Genomic DNA, 19168 nt, shown 5'->3' with positions numbered 1-19168 from the left:
CAAGCATTTCACTGAACAATTACAAACAGATGAACAGATTATCACGTATGTGTGAGTGGGCACCAATCAATCTCCATAGAGAAGGAAAAGTGATTACTATCAATCATCGCAAGAATGAAAAAGGCAGAAATTTATCACAAATAGGCAAAAAAACCAATGTAGGATAACTTGGTTGAGAGCTGGAGACTGAATCTGGATCCCAGAAGGATGGGCAATATGAATCAACATGATGGCCCTCCAGTGAATGATAGGGAAGAAAAGATCATGTAAGGAAAAGTTGTCATATTCAATATTTCTGATAAGGCAGTCAATTAGGTAGCGCTGATGGGAAGAAGAAGAGACTAGAAGAGGCCAACAGAGGCTGTTTCTCGGTGTGGGGATTTCAGATGGGAAAGGTCAATGTTTACCTTTGGTCAATGGTCAGTGTTTTCATATTTGGTCAATGTTTTCATATTTGTTTGGGATCCGGAAGCTATATTTTATTTTTTGTTCTGTCAAAGAAATATCCTTTTAATGGAAAATAAGCATTAAATTTAAAGAATTAGGACCAAGAATAGCAATATTTCATGTGTAATTTCAAGAAATTAAAAAATTGGGAAAGAATTTCTTCAGTTAATATGTTGTTTTCCATTTTTAAAGTTATTGACTGGGAAGTGTAGATTCCTTTTAAGAACTTTTCAAATTACCTGAAATTTAACTATCTGGTCAAGGGAGATAAAATATATCATTCACATAAGCCCAGTAAGATATAGGCTCTAATTTGAACACACATCTCAGAATTCCCATTTAGTTTTCATTAATATTGATTGAGAACTACATATGTACCTGGCATTATGCCAGGTACTATGACAACAGGCAGAGTTATATTAACTTGTTTTAACCAAACTAAAAGTAATGTGATTTAGGCATCTCTCCAGATCTCAGAATTCTACAGATGAGGTGGAATACTTTCCAAAACTAAATTATGATGAAAATTAATTAGTACATTTATTCACTGGAAGGAAAATACCATGACCCTTTACCTCTGGTAATATCCCATTTCAGATACTGTATAAATGTCAGAGACAGTACAGTAAACAGAGAAAGAATTGCAGACAGTATCCAACAAGGAGAACAACAAACCATTATCTGATCATCCCACCTGTTGACTAGATATTCCCAGTTGTACTGTATCCAATTCCAGGCCATCTTCTTCCCATAGCTGTTATATGAGATATATCGAATGACTGTAAACACATCCTGAGATTTAATAAGGGTTGAGTCCTTGAGCAAATCCAAATACCTAAGAGAAGCCAAAAATTCAAAATGAACTTTAATGTTCATTCATCCCTAGCTAAATTCCAATACAACAAAGCTTTCATTCCTGTAATTCAGTTCCTGAGGCACCAACCAACCAAGTTAATTAAATATGACAAATAATGAAAAACAATTTAAAATTTTCTAAAATATTTAACTGTTTTAAAGAAAGGAACCTATAATTTTCAGGGCTAGTGAGATGTAAACTACAGAAACATTAAAACTTGAATTGTTTTGAAGGTACTAAAAACAATAAAAAAACACAATTTTAACTCTTACCTTATTTTGTGACAATATGGATGGAACTTAAGAATATCATGCTAAGCAAAATAAGTCAGACAAGAAGAGTCAAGAATCATATGATTTCAGTTCTATGTGGCATACAAAACTGAAAGCAACAAATAAACAAAAACTCATAGACACAGACAACAGTATGGTGGTTAGCAGAGGGGAGAAGATGGGAAGACTTAAAGGATAAAGGGGTCAGGTATATAGTGACAGAAGATTTGAGTTTGTGTGAAGTATCATAGAATTGTATACTTGAAACTTATATAATTTTTATTAACCAATGTTGCCCCAATAAATAATAAAAATAAAAAATAATTGTATCTATTGAATAGAAGCATTTTGCCCACTTACCTATTATCCCACTGACCTATTAAAAAGAAGCCAGTAAGTTAAGGGAGAGTATGCTCTGATTTCTGTGGGATCACAGTTAAGTCTCATTTGTTCTTTCATGGATTGTAAGAAATAATTTCTTAACATAACCTGTGTAGTTAGATTAGTTGGCTATAATTATAGTATAATTCAAATAAGTCCAAATCAATAGATTACGTGACCAACTCAATAGATTTTTATTAAATTTGTGCCATGTCTGTATAGGGAGGGAATATCTCAACATGATCTAATCCACTGAACTTCCAGAAACTGCACTGGAGTGATGGGCCCCTGAATTTTTGTGCAATTTACCTTTTACCCTTCAGTTCACAAGAGTCTAGTAAGACATCTAAGTATTTGCTAATTTTCTCATCAGATACAATCAGCACAATGCCATCCACATAATAGATCAATGCGGTGTTCTGTGGACTGCCAGGATGATCAAGCTCTTAATAGACTTAGAGCAGTGAGCAGGAGAATTTGACATATAGCCCTGAAGCAAGGTGGTGACGGTGCATTGTTGGCTCTGTCAGGTATAAACAGTTTCTGGTAGTCATTACAAACTGGTTATTGTATTTGTAACTTATAATTTACATTCTGCTTCTTTCATGAACCCTTAATGAAACCCTTTTCAGGGGTAGATATCATGTTATATTCAATTTTAGTTTCACAATTTATATGCCTATACAAAGAAATAACCTAAGATTTGGTTAAATTAATACAATAACTCAGAAACTCAACTAAGCAAAAAATGAGTTAAGGCAGAAGTTAGCAGACTTGTGGCATAGGTGTGGAGTAGAAGATTCATAGATCAGCTTCAGAAAGTCTTTATACCTTCTGAATGAAATGTAAATACACTTTATTTGTGAGTGCATGCATATTGTGGCAGACACTCCTCTGCTGACAGGCACCAGCTCTGGATCAAGCTGTCCTTGATTCCAGGAAAGCTAGACTCCCATCCCAGCTCCAAGGAAGCATGACTGATACAAGCCAGTCAAACAATGCAAGGTCATCCTCATCTACAAATGATCATGTGGTAGATCCAGAATATGACCAAAAATGATCAAGTGTGACCCACTTCTGGATTGTGAGGGGAAGTGGAGATAACTGATCTCTTAACATAAAAGACAGAGCCTTGTGAGGAGGGTCCCTTTTGCTCCTGTCCTGCTTCCATTGAACATCCGAGTATATGGATGAAGACAAAAGGGTTGGAACTCTGGAGGCCAGGAGACATCCAACATGTTGAGGATGACAGAACAGAAAGAGAAAGAGCCTAGGTCCAGGATGAATATTGAACCACTGCTCCCAACTGAAAACTGTCTACCTTTTGCATTTTTTCATATGAGATTACATTTATTTACTGTTTAAGCTCCTAATACACAGACATTGTTTCTTGCAGGGAAAATAATTTTTATAGATTTTCTTGGAAAATTATACTTTAATAGCATCTATAAGAGACTGTGACACAAAAAAAACCCCATCAAATACCTTCATAGAAGTGGGGAAAAAAGCCCAAAGTTACCTTGACAACAGAGTAATGTTTCTCACGGATGCTAATGCATACAGCAGTTTTTCTTTTTCTTGAGCCAATGAAGTCGTCTGGTATTGACTGAGAGTGTAGTTCCATGAAGTCTCATTGCCGGAGCTCTGCATCCCATACCGATATACCAGAAGCCTCAGATTTACAGGAATCCTAGGAGAATGCAGTGTTTCAAAATTTTTAATTTTTGCTTTCCCAATTTAAAGTCTTCTACAAATGAAAACACGGTGAACAGTCAGTCACCTTACAGTCCCAGTGAGCCACTGCTGAAATAACTGGGAAGCATTGTCCAAGGCTTCTGGGTCCCCCAACTTGCAGGCGAGCCCTAACACAGAAGCACGGAGCAACCTTAGAAAACAAAAACACACGAAGGTGGGCCTGATGTACTTTTCAACATAATTTAGAACAAACAAACAGATATTGAATGGATATTCATTTTAAAAATGTAAAAAAATCACTTTGTCAGGTGGTCTCCAGTATCATCCCAGGTCAGAACATCTGCCACTGGCTTTACTTGACCTCGGAAGTATTCCTGAAATAAAAGCACCATGAACAATGAGTAATCATTCATTATTTATCAGCAGTCTTTCAGTTATTATAATCTACAGGCCCTGGGCCCGTCATTAGGAAAGAGATGTATTCAGTTCTTATCACATTGTAATATTGCTTCAATCCTGGAAGTAAGAACATCCTGAGCAATCTCTAGTGTTTTATAAAATTTTGGGTATGCCCCTTTTAATTTCCACTTCTTACTTAACACTCATAGGAAACAGAATAACACATGACATACTTGCTGCACTAAGAAGTTTGCTCAAGTATTGATGAAATAATAATGTTATTTCAATATTTGCATATTGCCTTTGGATTTACAAAGGCTGTTTATATTATATAATCTTAACTATCCCATTATCATAGGCAGCCAGTGCTGACATTCTTACTGTACAAAGAAAATTAAGACTCACAAATATTAAACCATTTGTCCAAATGAAACCAAGTTCTTTCATTTACCAAGTGGAAGAGACAAGAGATTCTAGTCCAGAATTTGTTTAAAATTACAAGTGTCTTGCCAAAGTGCTACAGAAATCACAAAGCAAAGTATTTAGAATATCTTATAATAAAATCTCAATATAAAAATGACTATAGTAATGACAAAAAACATCATGTTATGTTTTAGAAAGAATAAATTCATTTTGACCTAGAAGAATTCATTAAAAAATAAGATTTAGTTAGTATCTATGACTTAAAATGTTGCCTATTTTAAAAAAGACGTTACTTATTTTCTATAGAGAGGAGAAGGAAGAGAAAAAGAGAGGGAGAGGAAGAGTAATGTGAGAGAGAAACTGACTGGTTGCCTCTTGTATGTGCTCCAAATAAGGACCAAACCTGCAACCTAGTCACATGCCCTGAATGGAACGCAATTGGCAACCTTTTGCTTTGCAGGATGATGCCCAACCAACAGAGTCACACCAGTCAGGGAAAAATGTAGCCTATTTTGAATAAAATATTAATTATTATATTTATTATAACACTAAAATATACCTTTAAGTGATATACTGAACCAGAAATATTGATACATTTCATGGTGAAAAAATAAATAGCAGACTTCTGGTCAAGATGGGAGCATAGGTAAACACAGCTCACCTTCTCACACAACCACATCAAAATTACAACTAAAATATAGGAAAACCATCACTCAGCCCATCGGAAACTGAGCTGAATGGAAGTCTGACAACTATGGAATAAGAGACATCGTATCTATCCAGACATGTAGGAGGGGTGGAGATACAGAACAGACTGGTCCCACATCCATGTGTGATGGATAAACATTTGGGAGAGAGATCTTGGGAGTGAGGAGTCCCAGCCTCACACCAGGCCCCCCAGCCCAGGGTTCCAGTGCCAGGAAGTAAAGTTCCCATAACAAGTGGCTGCCAAACAAGTGAGGATTGAGTTGGTGGAAGAAACTTCTGGAGTCCCAAGCAGTTCATCTTAAGAACTCACACACGGACTTACTCAGACTCACTCCCACTGAGATCCAGCAAAGGGGCAGCAGCTTGAAAGGCAGCCATGGCATACAGGAAAAAAAACTGAAGTATTTGGCATCGAGGCATGAGCTGGGAAACAGCTTTCTCCCAGACAAAAAGGCAGGCAGAGACCATTGTCCCTTTTCTGAATACTCGCTGAACAGAGCCACAGAGCCAGCAGGTTAGTGCCATATCTGATACTCCATCAACCTGGCTAACACTGTTTCCCCTGCTCTGGAGATCCCCAAAGACTGTATTCCACCCAGCCTACATGCCCACCCAAACTGCTTTTCCAGATGAATGGCTGGTCTTGGCTCAAGTTTCACAACTTCCTAAATCCTCTCAAACAAGAAACAGCTATCCTCAGTGACCTCCAGCCCTAGTACCTTTTGCTAAGTGGCCCCAAGATGGACACTAGCAGCAGTCACCCTAGACTCACAGCTTGGCTTCACCTGTGATCTCCAAGCACAGCACAGGTAGCAGCCATTTCAGATTGCTTTATAGCTCAGGCAGGGTAGCCCTAGGCAGAACAGAAGTTGGGGCTGACCTTGGCCTGCACCACCCTGGAAACCACTGAGCATGCCCACTGATTGAACAGCTAAAACCATATGAGAGCACCACCACCCTGCCCCTGCACAGCTGATCCTACACAGAGGTTAGAGGTTGGTGGCCAGTGGTCACAGCCAATGCCAGTGCTTGCAGCTGACTAGCCCGGGTAAGTCCCTCCCATTGACCTGCCAATAGCAATCAAGGCTCAACCACAAGAGAAGGGTGTCCTCAGCCCATATGAAGGGTATACCTCAAGTACCCAGCTTGGATGATAAGAGAGGCTTCTGTTCCACTGGACCTTTTAGGACACCTACTACATTTAGGCCATGGCACCAAGACAGGAAGTCATAGCAGCTCTACCAAATACACAGAAACATGGCCCAAATGAAAGAACAGAACAAAACTGCAGAAAAAGAACTAAACAAAATGGAGATAAGCAATCTATCAGATGCAGAGTTCAAAGCAGTGGTTGTAAGAATGTTCAAGAAACCTAGTGAGGACCCCAACAGCAACAAAAGATCCAGTCAGAATAGAAGAATACAATAACTGGAATAAGGAACAATTTACAAGGGAGCAACAGTAGAGTGGATGAGGCTAAGAATCAAATCAATGATTTGGCACATACAGAAGCATAAAACAACTGATCAGAAAAAACATGAAGAAAAAAGAATTTAAAAAATGAGGACAGTATAAGCAGCCTCTGGCACAACTTCAAGCCCCCCAACATTCACATCACAGAGATACGAGAAGGAGAAGAGAAAGAGCAAGAAATTGAGAATCTATTTGAAAAAATAACAAAAGAAAACTTCTCTAATGTGGTGAAGGAAATAGGCATGCAAGTCCAGGGAGCACAGAGAGTCCCAAACAAGATGGATTCGAAAACACCCACTCCAAGACATGTCATAATTAAAATGCCAACAGTTAAAGATAAAGAATCTTAGCAGTTAGTTACCTACAGGGGATTTCTCATAAGACTATCAACTGATTTCTCAAAAGCAACTTTGCAGGCTGGAAGGAATTGACAAGAATATTCAAAGTCATGAAAAGCAGGGACACACAGCCAAGATTTCTCTAGCCAGCAAAGAGATCATTTAGAATCAAAGGGAAGATAAAGAGCTTCACAGACAAAAAAAAGTGCATCATCACCAACCATTATTATATGAAATGTTAAATGGACTCATTCAAGAAAAAGATTAAAACTATGAACACTAAAATGGCAATAAATATATTCTATCAACAATTGATCTAAAAAAGAAACTAAGCAAGCAATAAGAACAGAGACAGAATTATGGATACAGAGAGCATGTTGATGGTTGCCAGATGGGTGGGAGCTTTGGGGAATGGGTGAAGAGGTGAGGGAATTAATAAGTACAAATAGGTCATTACAGAATATCCATGGGGATGTAAAGTACAGTATAGGAAATGGAGTAGCCAAAGAACCTATACACATGACCCATGGACATGAGTGTGGGGATTGCCTGAGAGAGTGGGGAGTGCTGGGTGGAGTAGGGTAAAGGACGGAAAATTGGAAAACTATAATAGCATAATGAATAAAATATAATTTAAAATAAAATAAAAATGGAAAAAAATAGCACCTCTTTGCTTCGACTAGTCAAGTCATTGTACTTTCCTTTGACTTCACTTGGCAAGAAAGATATGCTTTATCTCCCAGGAGCTCCTTCTCTCAGAAATTTTCCTATTCTGCTAATGACTAGGCATTTATTGTCATACAATATACCATTAACGTTACCTGAATCATAGGGTATAGCTCTTTATCATCTTCAAACATGCTAATCACATAGGTTATAGCTGAAATGACTCTCTGCCATGGTAAATAATCCTCTTCCATTCTGAGATACTTGGTCAAGTTCAGAGCTACCTTATAATCCAGAAGTTGAGCTCTAAGAAATGAAAAAACCACAGTTAATTAGAAAGATTAATTAGCTTCCATTTAACTGAAAGAATTAATATGGGGATTACAGATTTCAATGTTAATGAGAATCCTTCTATTACACAATTTAGAAAGTGTATGTATTTTTGAAGCTTAAGCAAATAGTTTTGTTCACAATGATATATTATGCCTTCAAACACTCAATAGTAAATGGAAAGATAGAACATTAAAATGTACATTTGAAAATTCTGGCAAAATTTGAGATAAAACAAAAGCCATGTGATTAATATTGGTGAATAGAAACTTTTAAATGTTAGGTTTATAAACTAACTGTAATACACAAATACATCATTATTAATGTATCTGAATGAAATTATTTGTATTTGAAATGAAGAAACATGAATAACAATACTCACAACTCATGAATGCTTAAAACATTTAAAGTGAACTTATTTTTCCCATGAAACATCTCCTGTTTTATACATTTCCCAATAATATGGCTAAATAAAAATAAACTTCGTTCCACCAGAAAATTTGAAGTTACTATTGGCATTTAAAAGTATAAAGAATCCCATATCTTCCTCCTTAGAAAGAGCGCTAGAATCTTTTGAAATCATATTCTTAGTAATCTGTCATGCTTTGATTTTTAGCCTAGGTTTTAGGAAAAATTTTATGAGAATCTTATTTTTCTAAATTATATTTGTAAGTTTCCATTAAAAATACATTTTAAAGTATTGAGTTAGTAACACTGAAGCATTGAGTGCTAGTATGTTTGAGGTCATTTTGTGAATAAAGAATAATGTAATTATATCTTGACTTCTCCCGAGGAGTTTGCTTATAGGAAGAACTAGTATTGGAGAGATAGATAAGAATAAAAATCTTTGTTTTGGCATCATATGATTTTTAGTAATGAGATACAATACAGAGTTTTCTTTTCAGTTCAAGGAGCTGATTTCTCTTATTGTCTCAGTTCCTGATCTTTGATTTAGGAGTTATATTTCAGAGTGTTTGGCCTCCTTTAATAAAAGTGTAAATAATATTGAGAAATAGAGTGTTTAATGGAGAATATGTGTTAAGTAAAAAACTGTAGAATGTTGTGTTGACAACTGAAACTTGATAACTTGCTAATTTTAATCATTCCCTGTTTTCCCAGGAGGATAGAGCAACAATTACACCCAATCAGTGGTTTTTTTTTAGGATAATGCTGAAGGATAGTTGTTGCTCTAAGGATCCAATTAGCAAAGAGGTTAGTGAAATTTTAGAAAGAATGGCAGATAATTTGGTCAGAAATCAAGTGGGCTGCATACTTCTGGGAGGTGAAAAGATTAGAAGGGTCTTGGTTCCTAGGACCAGAAAAATTGGTTATGTGGGCACCATAAATCTGATGACCCAAAGGTTAAAGGCCCTGACTAAGTGCTATGAATTCAAATATTGAAAAATCAATTATCTTCTCCTGGTGTCTTATTTTCCTAGCACACTTGATAGCTATGTAATAGTTCCACTTTGGTATCCCTTGTTTTCTTTACGTCTGAGTCATATGGCCAGAACACTGGAATGGGAGTGAATTTTTGGTGCTTGATATTACAGAAGACAATATTTTGAGAATTAAGATAATGTATTTTTCACTTCCCACAAGCCATGTTATTCTGCAGCTCCTACCCATGGGATCAGTGGTATTTGATACCTCAGAGGAAAAACAATACCATTTAGAACCATGATTCCCAAATTTAAGTCTGTATCAGCAGTACTGGAAAGCCAGTTAAATCATCCTCTTGGGTCTCATTCCCAGAATTTCTGATTCAGTGGCTCTGGAGTAGGGCCTAAGTATTTGCATTGCTCACAAGTTGCTAGGCAATGCTGATACTGCGGGGACCACATGTGAAGAACTGGTTTTTTAGAACAGAGTCTTCTATAGTACCCCACCCATATCTCTTTACAGCTCTATGTTGGTTCACAGTTGCCACCTTCTGCAGGCCAGAAACATTTATCTTGCCTAAGAGGTTGTACAACCCTTACTTCTGACCATCAGTCATCCGATTCAGGAATGCAGCAAGCCATCCTGGGTTCCTGTAGTTGATCTGTGGCACAATTCATAGCTTCCTAGTAGAATCTGACAAAGCCAGGCTCCAGATCAGACCATGTCTTTGCTCATCTTTTCCTCCCTGTTCCATCCTGCTTCGAGAACTCTCTACCTCAAGAGAGTACTCTGTCAATAACCACATGTACAGAACCTCCCATTTCAGACTCTGCTTCTAGGGAACTCTACCTAAGACAGCATTCTTCTTCAACTTTGAGTCTCAAGCTTCATTTCTTTTTAACTCCATAGCAAACAGCAATTCTGAAAGCCAGACATGATTGAGAATTTTCTTTATTCCAAAATCTTCCATTTATACAATGAGAACCCAGTCTGAAAGACTCAAATCGTAGAATTTTCTTATAATTCACAGTGTAGAGAGGATGGAGGCTACAACTTAAAGAAAGTTCCCCCAAACTTGATGGAGAAGAGGACAAAGGGGTCCTCTGAGGGAATTCATGTTCTCCTGTCCTGGGCCGGGGCACGCAGGAGCTATGAGGAATCCCGTAACAGAGATTTGTTTTTGCTCCCCTGGATGTGACTGCATGGTCCTCGGAGAAGCCTGGGTTGAGCATAGTGCCTTGTTAAACCCGGCTCTGGAAGGGAACAACCTAGAGAGGTGCCCGGGTAGATGGAACTGACCCCACGTGCTCATGTCCAGCAAAGCCTTCAGGTGGCGTGGAGAGTTTTGGAAAGTTCCCATGTATCTGGTCTCTCAACACTGAAGTGCCAATGAAATTCAGATTTCTGGCTTAAAACAGACCCCTTTTTACCTTTCCCCATTTGTCTACTTCTTCCTATTATTTAAAAAGGACTGTCCATGAGGAGGCAGGCAAGTTGCGTATCCAATTCTGTGTTGTCCTCTGGTCACCACTGCAAATACTTATAAAATGGTAAAACCATCATCTCGGCATGGCTGATGCTCCCTGGTGGCCCTTACCTTGCATATCAGTGGAGCCACTGATCCTCTAAACTTGGCCGGAATTCTGTTTGTATCATTAGCTTAGGTGTTCTTCTAAGCCGTCTGCTTTGCCATCCCTCCCTCACCCAGAAGCTCCTGCTTCCACCCAGGGGCCAGTTAGCCAGCTCTGCTTTCCCTTATGTTAATCTTGACCCCTCTCTCCTGGCTTTAGCACACAGTGGGCTGCAGAGCACAGCACAAGCTATCGAAAAGGATAAAATCTACTGGAACAGTGTATAACAAAGAGTTTTTTCCTGCATCATTTTTTGCAAGAACCTAAAACTCGGCCCTTTGGCCTACGCTCCAAAGTAAGATGCAGACCACAAAATTGGAGCTAACATAGTCAGAAACAGGGATTGTGACCCTTAGCTAATAAGCAACCACCATCTTAGTAAAGAGGTTGGAATAGCTAAGTGGGAGAGAGTGACATTGTAGAAGAGGGCTTTGGGAGTGCTGTCGGACTTCTGAGAGGTTGCCCCCTCACTTCAAGCTTAAGAAAGGGGCCTTTAGTGGGACCACTTGAAGAGTTTTACAGGTGTTTCACACAGGGAGATGGAGAGGAAATCAAGCACCTTGTTTCCATTGCAAGGAGCTTGCCTGAAGCTGGCCTGAGTCGGGGGCTTGGAGAAACTTTGAAGTTGACAACTTTGATGATCTCCTTGGGCTGGGCATAAAATCAAACTGAGCTTCTTTGGGGGACTGACGCAAAGTGACTGGGTGAATTTTTACACCTTATCTGAACAAATGTGTCTGGCTGGATATTCCATCCAGGGCAATAAGAGTCCCAGCTTCTTAAATGTGGGACAAAGGAATCCAGAATACATTTACTTTTAGATGTGCCCTTTTAGTCCTGCTTATGCAACATGATATCTTGTGGTTACACTTCTTTTTGAACACCTGAGTTCTACCTGAGTAGCACTACGTAAATTCTAGTCCTCCCATGAACACTTCTCTATTTCACCAAACATTTCTCCTTTTCTTCCTCCTAAGGTTTCAGACTGGTCCGGACCCATCGCTAGCTAAAACTGGTGGAGTGTGTTCCTCTCGGAGTCCTGCTTTGCTCAGGTGTTGCAAAAGGAAATTGGGTGATAGCTCAATAGCTTAGCTCATATTTCAGGTCTTTTCTGGATTCATTTTTGTGTGATTCTTCAATTTTTTGGGTTTTCAAATTTGTTTCACTTTCTTTCTTTCTGCAGCTCTTCAAAATTTTATGGGGCTACGGCCAAGGAGCTGAGCAAATGTAAGAAAGTCTTTCACTTGTGTGAGTTATTCGCTTTATACATGGTTCCTCAGAGAGAGCTGTTCAAGTGGCTTTTACTTCTTAAAGCAAAAAGAATTGTGTGTATTGTGCTGTGATGGGAATTAAGCTATAAAGGTATCACAGTTCTGTGTAATTTTCAACAGCAAAGATGCTAAGCTTTGGAAAAGGTTATTATATATTCATAGGAGAGTTTTCCTGCAAAAAAATTTCTAATGGTTCTATTATAACTTCCCAGGTCTACACAGTGCCTGGGACAGAGTAGGTGCTCAGTGAGTATTTATCAAACGAGTGACTGACATACTGTAATATAATGAAAATACAATATTGTTCACCCTTCTCCACAGGGAACACGTTCCAAGACTCCCTATAAATTAGGCACAGTAAGAGATTAACAACAATAACTAATAATTTAAAACAATTATAATATATTGTAATAAAAGTTATGTGTCAGACTCCAGTTGACCTCAAGTAACTGAAACTAAGAAAAAGCAAAACCACAAATAAGGGCCAACTACTATAATTAATTTGTTATATACCCAGGACATTAAACTTGGAGATTCACTCAAGTGAATCATAGTGTTTATTACCTAAAAGGGATGTTACATTACAAATTCAGAAGAGCTTTCCTAAATGCTCCCTTGTTGCCACTAATCAATGGTGGATGCATGTTTACAATTTGCTGAGCACACACTGGAGCTGTGCCTCATTCTCGGTACATAGCTTGTATCTAGCATGGAGCCACTACATGAGCAGCAAAAAAGTCAGCTGTGTCCCTAGCTCCCACAGAAGTGCCACAGATGCAACAAATACCTATTACTGATGTTAGACTACCTGAAGAAAAAACTAAACCTTAGAGTTACTATAGTTACTACTCCATCCCCCCAGTCTATGCTAATTATTTTTTTAAGTGTAGGTCACTTTCAGGCCATAAAAAAAAAGTCAGGTTTCCTACTGGTATTTTAATTCTGCAGTCCTCACACATGGTGTCTCATTCTTCTTACTCCCGTGACCTGAACAGTATGTGATGACTCCAGCCATAAGAATCTTACAATGGGCTTCCGCTCACAGAATTGAATTTACGAAACACATTGCTTGTCTTTTTCCTAAATCAAATTAGGAAGGTGTACTTTTAAGCATTTGAGAACTTCATTCCTAATTAGCTCAAGGACTCTGATATAGACAAACTCTACCCAGAATCAACAAGGTGGGTGAGGTTTTTTGTGTGTGTTAAGGGCACCATCAGTATTCTGGCTATGAGGCTCATAGGAATTTTTTAAAAAGAGTTAAAGAAAAGAATAATGTTATAAATAGTGGCTTTGGATATTTTAAACTATAATTAATTCTGAAATTTTATTGTGATTCATTTTGAAAATTTATGATAAAATCCACAGTATTTTAAATGATCGAATCTCATTCCAAAACCCACCTTGCCAAGGCAAAAGCATCATCAATGAGACTCGCACGGTCAGCGGAGGAAAAGTTCTGGGAAGAGAAAGAAAGAGAGTTAAGAAACATGATGGTTAAAGTAAACTGTTAAGATACCGTTCTTAGAACAAAAATACAACTCACAGTCATTGCTACTCTTACCTTGGGGTTGTTGTTAAGACTGGTAGCTATTAGGTCCCAGGTTGATACTTCATAATTTACACGATAAAACCCAATGTGATCTGGGTTTATTTTGAGAAAAACACTTCCACTAGGATTAGAAGAGTTCAAAGTGATTCCTGTGGTAGTAAATAAACACAAATGAGAAACATATTTGCATATAATGTAAACACAGGGAAATTAGGCCCAGAGCATAAAGAAAAAAGAGAAGAATATTAAGTCAAAGAGTTGAATTTTACTTATATCCAAAACCCAAAGCCTAATTCTTATTTTGTTGCCCGACATTAGAATGTCACTGTAATATGAGCCCTGGGAAAAAAAAGAGATGTAAATAAGTGTCCTATAATTTGTGATTTGTATATTTTACTGGCAGAAGCTTACCGAAGGGGCAAAATAATTCTGTGCTCATCAACCCTTCAATAAAAGAAAACAAAGCCTGAAAATAAGGAGTTCATGACAGGTTAATTACACAAAGAATATTCACTGGAACAGCCTGGCGAGGGGACAAAATGTAAAAACATTTAAAAAATAGTTTGTTTATTAAAATCAACATTCAAATTCATGGAAATGGCTATTGCTAAGCAAGATGATTTGAGAATCAGTAAAACTTTTAAACTGGCAAGGCTTGTGCTAGAACTGAAACCCAAACGTGACATCTTTTACTTTATAAACCATTCCATACTTGCTCTTTTCAATTTTATCTTTGTAAAGTCTTTTACTTTATTTCAGTTGATTACACCAATGCTTATTCATCAATGGATTTTTCTGAATTAACTTTTTAAAGTAGCACCCACTATTTATATAAGGCTCCAGTAAACAGATTTTAGGAGCTCAGTGTTGAAGGAACACAGACTTAAGGTTTAGGTAAAATATACCTTTCACATAATAGCTATGCTACGACATGACCAGATTTGTTAGGATTACTCCTATACTTAAAATATATATATAGTTTGCATGGACAGTGTACAATTTAAATAAGGTGTGACATTACTTAGCATATTTGAGGAATTGCAGACAGTTTGGTGTACTGACAGTGTAGAAGGTGCTACTGAAAAATAGGAGATGAGGCTGGAAGTAAGGGCTGGGGCTTAACTGTGAAGCCATACTAAGGAATGCATCTTTTGAGGATGATAAGATGGTGAAGACTTTTTAGCAGGGAAACAACATACTTAAGTCCGTTTTCTAGAAAGATAATTTTGATAGTGGTATGAGAGACATGCTGGAAGGAGATTCTAGAGTCCACTGTAATAATGCAGGGCAAGAGAACGAGGGCTTACCCTAAAGTGGAGATGACGAAAACAGAAAAGAGATGATGTATACAAGAGACACGCCACAGGTAAAATGAGCACAGTTCTCTTTCTCAGTTGACGTGGAGAGTTAGCGAGTGGGAAAATGGCTTGCATGACTGGAGGAATAATGAATTTGCCTTTAGAGAAGAGAGGAGTATGTGTCAGTTTGGGAGGAAAGGTGATTTAAATTTTGGAAGTATTTATAAGGTTCGGACGATATCCAGGACACAGTAGTTTTTCATAATGTATTTGTACCCTCTTCAACAAGACAATAAGTTTCTTCAGGACCTTTCAATGTAGGCACTTGACATATTATAAACTTCTACCTCACTCATGGAGTATTTCGTTCTTTGTCATTCTCCCATGGACAAGTTGTTAAAAGGAAGCTAATCTTTTGGCAACGTACACTTCGAATGTTTGTATCGGGGGCGAGCCTCTTGCTAAGCACAGGGCCATGTGTTACAGGAGAAAGAGCATGGACTTCCAAGTCTGACAGATCAAGGATAAAATCCTTGCTCTGTGACTCACGAGCGGTTTGCTCTTGGCCGAATCACTTGACCTCTCTGTGTCCCAGTTCACCACGAGGGAAACAGGGATAAAATTCCCTCACAGGGTTGCTGTGAAGATTAAATAAGATAACACAGTAAAGTGTTGGTCCTATAGTTGTGCGCACAACAGATGGTAACTATCCCCCATACTATGAAAGGGGATATGCCTCCAGTTCTATAAATAGCAAGGCAAATATAAATAACATTGAGAAGTTCCTGGCAATCCATCTAAATACTGCAGTATTTTAGTGTGCTTTATATATACCTAGTTAAGCCTGTCTAAAGTTACTGTGATTTTTCTCACTTTATAGATGAGGAAGCTGAGATCCAGGAAATTAGTAGTTAGAGACTTTCCAAGTTCATGATACTTTCAGAACAGGTGTCAACAGCAAAATACTGTTGGTTGTTTAGTTACATAATGAAGTAACCGGGACTAAAATACTGATGCTTGTTCCAGATAGAGAATGGAAGTAACATGCTTTTATCTTCTGTATGAATGAGTGTCTTTCACATACCTGCACACACACACAGAAAATGCACATAATGGAACCTTATTGTTTTTATAATTAGTACTCTTTTTTATCTGGAATTATATTATAAACACCTGCAATTTTGTTTTACATACATGAAAATATAAATTTAATGGTCACATAATACTCTATCATTCAATTTATGTATTATTTTATTTTGCTTCTTGCTGATTTTATGCACAAAAGTATTGCAGGTTGAATGAATTTGGGGGTAGGTGCTCCTTCTACAAAAATTTTTTCTATTATTTTTAGATGATATAGAACATAAATAACTATACCTTTTCAAAATTTCATGCAGTGGCTATTTAATTTCAACCCAAATAGATTTCAGTAAGAGAGCACACATAATAATTCCTTAATGTACTATTTTATATAAATAATATAAACAACAAACTTTAGACAACTAGACAGCTTGTGATAGCCTGAGATTTCTAGGAAAATAAGTATTTTTTCTTTGGTTATAAAAATGCTGTGCTGCATTTGTCTTTACATGAGTTATTTTTCATTGTAAAATGGCAGCTTATATATTATTAATTTTTTAAAGGTTTTATTTATTTATATTTAGAGGAGAAGGGAAGGAGACAAATATCAATGTATGGTTGCCTCTTGTGCATCACCTGCTGGGAACTGACCTGCAACCCAGGCATGTGCCCTGACCAGGAATTGAACTGAGATCCTTTGATTCTCAGGCCCGCGCTCAATCCACTGAGTTACACCAGCCAGGGCTATATTATTAAATTTTATATATCACATAATAGTAAAGCAGCTGAAAGATAAAGGGTAATAACTGCTACTTATTACACACAGATTGTGCTGGAGAGCTAAAAACTTCATGTAGGATGATGCACTATCAGGATTTGGGGTCAAGAAGAAAATTTCTATTTCTGGAGCTAAGACTAACATGAGACACTGTAAAATGCATCACTTATCCATTTGTGGCAATGTCTTCAACAAGTTGCTTAGTCAGGAAAGTATTCCTGTCCCTCCTCAAATTCAGCACAACGCCTAGAGATTCTCCCAGAAAAGAAAGGTATAATATTAATATTTAATTTACAATAAACAGAAATCTGGAAAAATGCAAACTGGCTACCCTGATGAAGACTGTCACTGGCTGTGACTTTGGCAATGGGGACGCCATCACTGCAGAGAAGGGTTGGGTGGGCAGTGAAGATCTGTCAGTGTGTCTCCAGTCTGCCCAGCGAACCAGGTGCCCCTGTGGTCTGGTATATGGGTTCCAGATCTTTTGACATATCTGCTCCTACAGAGAACAGTGTGTGTGGCAGAGACCTGTCAATTATTTAGCATGCTGTTCCCACTTCCTCCTGGGTACACAGCTACACTGTATTTGTCAGCCTCCTTTACAGTTAGGTGGCTATACATGACTGAAAACTGGCCATGAGTGTGGACAAAACTAGTAAGTGCTCTTCTAGGCCTGGTCCCTTCATTATCTTCCTGTGTCATCTGACCAAATGCCAAAGATCCAGCAGGGAAGCCCAAGGTTTAGGAGGGAGGTGGAGGCATAAGAAGTAAAAGATAATTTCTCAGTCCGTATATGGGGGACAACCACCTTGGAGAAAGGGCAAGTCAAGAAAACTTCCCTTGGACTATTGCATAAATGAGAAATTTTTATTTCATGCAGTCACTACTGATAGTGTCTACATTAAATAATTAGACTTCCCTGGTTAATGTAATACATCAGGTTTTCACAGTATTGATATGGGAAACTTTGAAAAACCTCTATTTAACCTTTATTTGCCCAGGCCCCAGGTGCAATAGGAGAGCGATGGGGCTGTCTGGAGAGCGGATAGCCAGTAGGACTGGAACTAGCACCCCCACTGATAGAACGATTATCACATTCTGCTTCTGTACCCCACGTTTGTCACGTACACAGGAAGACCCCTAATCTATATATTCCCCAAGAATCCTTTGTTCAGGGCTCAGAGAATTTGGAGACTGACTCCTCTGAGCCCGTGCACGTTAAATAGTAAACCTCGTACTCCAGAATTCTTCGGTGTCTGGTCGCTTCGTTTTCCTATAACAGTATGACATCTCTAAATAACTGATCTACCTTAGTTCTCTCTTTATCCTTCTTAAATAAACTTTCTTCCTGGAAAGAGATAACCTAATTACCAGATATAAGTATTCTGGTTCATTTTGGCAAGTATATTCTTATTTGTGTAAATAACAAATTAATGTTCTGATACTCTTGACTTATGCAAATAAATCTTCTAAGACTTGGTCAACCAGGGGTGAACCGATGAAACTGAGCTTCCAAACCTGCAAAACTGAATCATTAATAATCCAATCAAAATTCAAACATTCCATAAGGCTCAACTTGAAAGAATAAAGAATATCTCTTGCTCTTTCTATATTAAATCTTCAAATATATCCCCATCATTATTTCAATATGAAAAACTTAAATATGAGAACCATCAAATTTTAGTGATATCCTATTTATATATAGTCAGACTTTGGCCATCTAAACCATTCAGAATGGGTTCCCAAATGTGAAGTCAGTCATCACTAAGTCCTGATGAAGGGTTATGCCCTAGATCTTCTCCTAGACCCTGTGTTTGGAAATGCCTATTTTAAAATAGTTTGTTTTAGCAAGGTTAGTTATCGGATATCATGTGATAATCTTCAATTATTCTAAATGTTGGAAAGCAGGACTTTTCCAACATTTATTCTAAATGTTGGAAAGTAGTATTCCACAAAAAGGTGGAATACTACTAAATGTAGATGCACTGACTATAGCGAAAATATAGCAGCTAAGACTAAAGACAGGCATGGAGGATGCATAGGTCCTCTCTAAAAGCACAGGCGCGTGGTGGCAAGCAAGCCTTCATTCAGCAATGACTTACTAAACTCTTAGCCAGCTTTTGGATGCACACAGCACCCTGTTGGGAACAGGGTGGGCAGGGGACAAGAAGTCTGATGTGTAGTATC

General features: G+C 37.9%; 1 protein-coding gene across 1 annotated transcript in view; it reads right to left on the bottom strand.

The window, feature by feature from the left end:
* ENPEP (glutamyl aminopeptidase) overlaps nt 1–19168 on the bottom strand; it is an 89640-nt gene that overhangs the window by 7634 nt on the left and 62838 nt on the right. Inside the window, exons 12-18 of the mRNA XM_037156260.2 lie at nt 13838–13974; nt 13677–13732; nt 7814–7964; nt 3952–4025; nt 3737–3841; nt 3476–3646; nt 1142–1282 (exon numbers count right to left, since the gene is read on the bottom strand). Of these exons, the coding sequence (XP_037012155.2) occupies nt 1142–1282; nt 3476–3646; nt 3737–3841; nt 3952–4025; nt 7814–7964; nt 13677–13732; nt 13838–13974 (835 nt within the window). The remainder of the gene's footprint in view (nt 1–1141; nt 1283–3475; nt 3647–3736; nt 3842–3951; nt 4026–7813; nt 7965–13676; nt 13733–13837; nt 13975–19168) is intronic.

This window comes from Artibeus jamaicensis, unplaced genomic scaffold (genome assembly GCF_021234435.1).
Source record: "Artibeus jamaicensis isolate MK-2021 breed Jamaican fruit bat unplaced genomic scaffold, CSHL_Jam_final scaffold_3222, whole genome shotgun sequence".
Classification (NCBI taxonomy): domain Eukaryota; kingdom Metazoa; phylum Chordata; class Mammalia; order Chiroptera; family Phyllostomidae; genus Artibeus; species Artibeus jamaicensis.
Note: the sequence above shows the minus strand (reverse complement) of the source record. Positions and strands in the feature narration are given on the sequence as shown.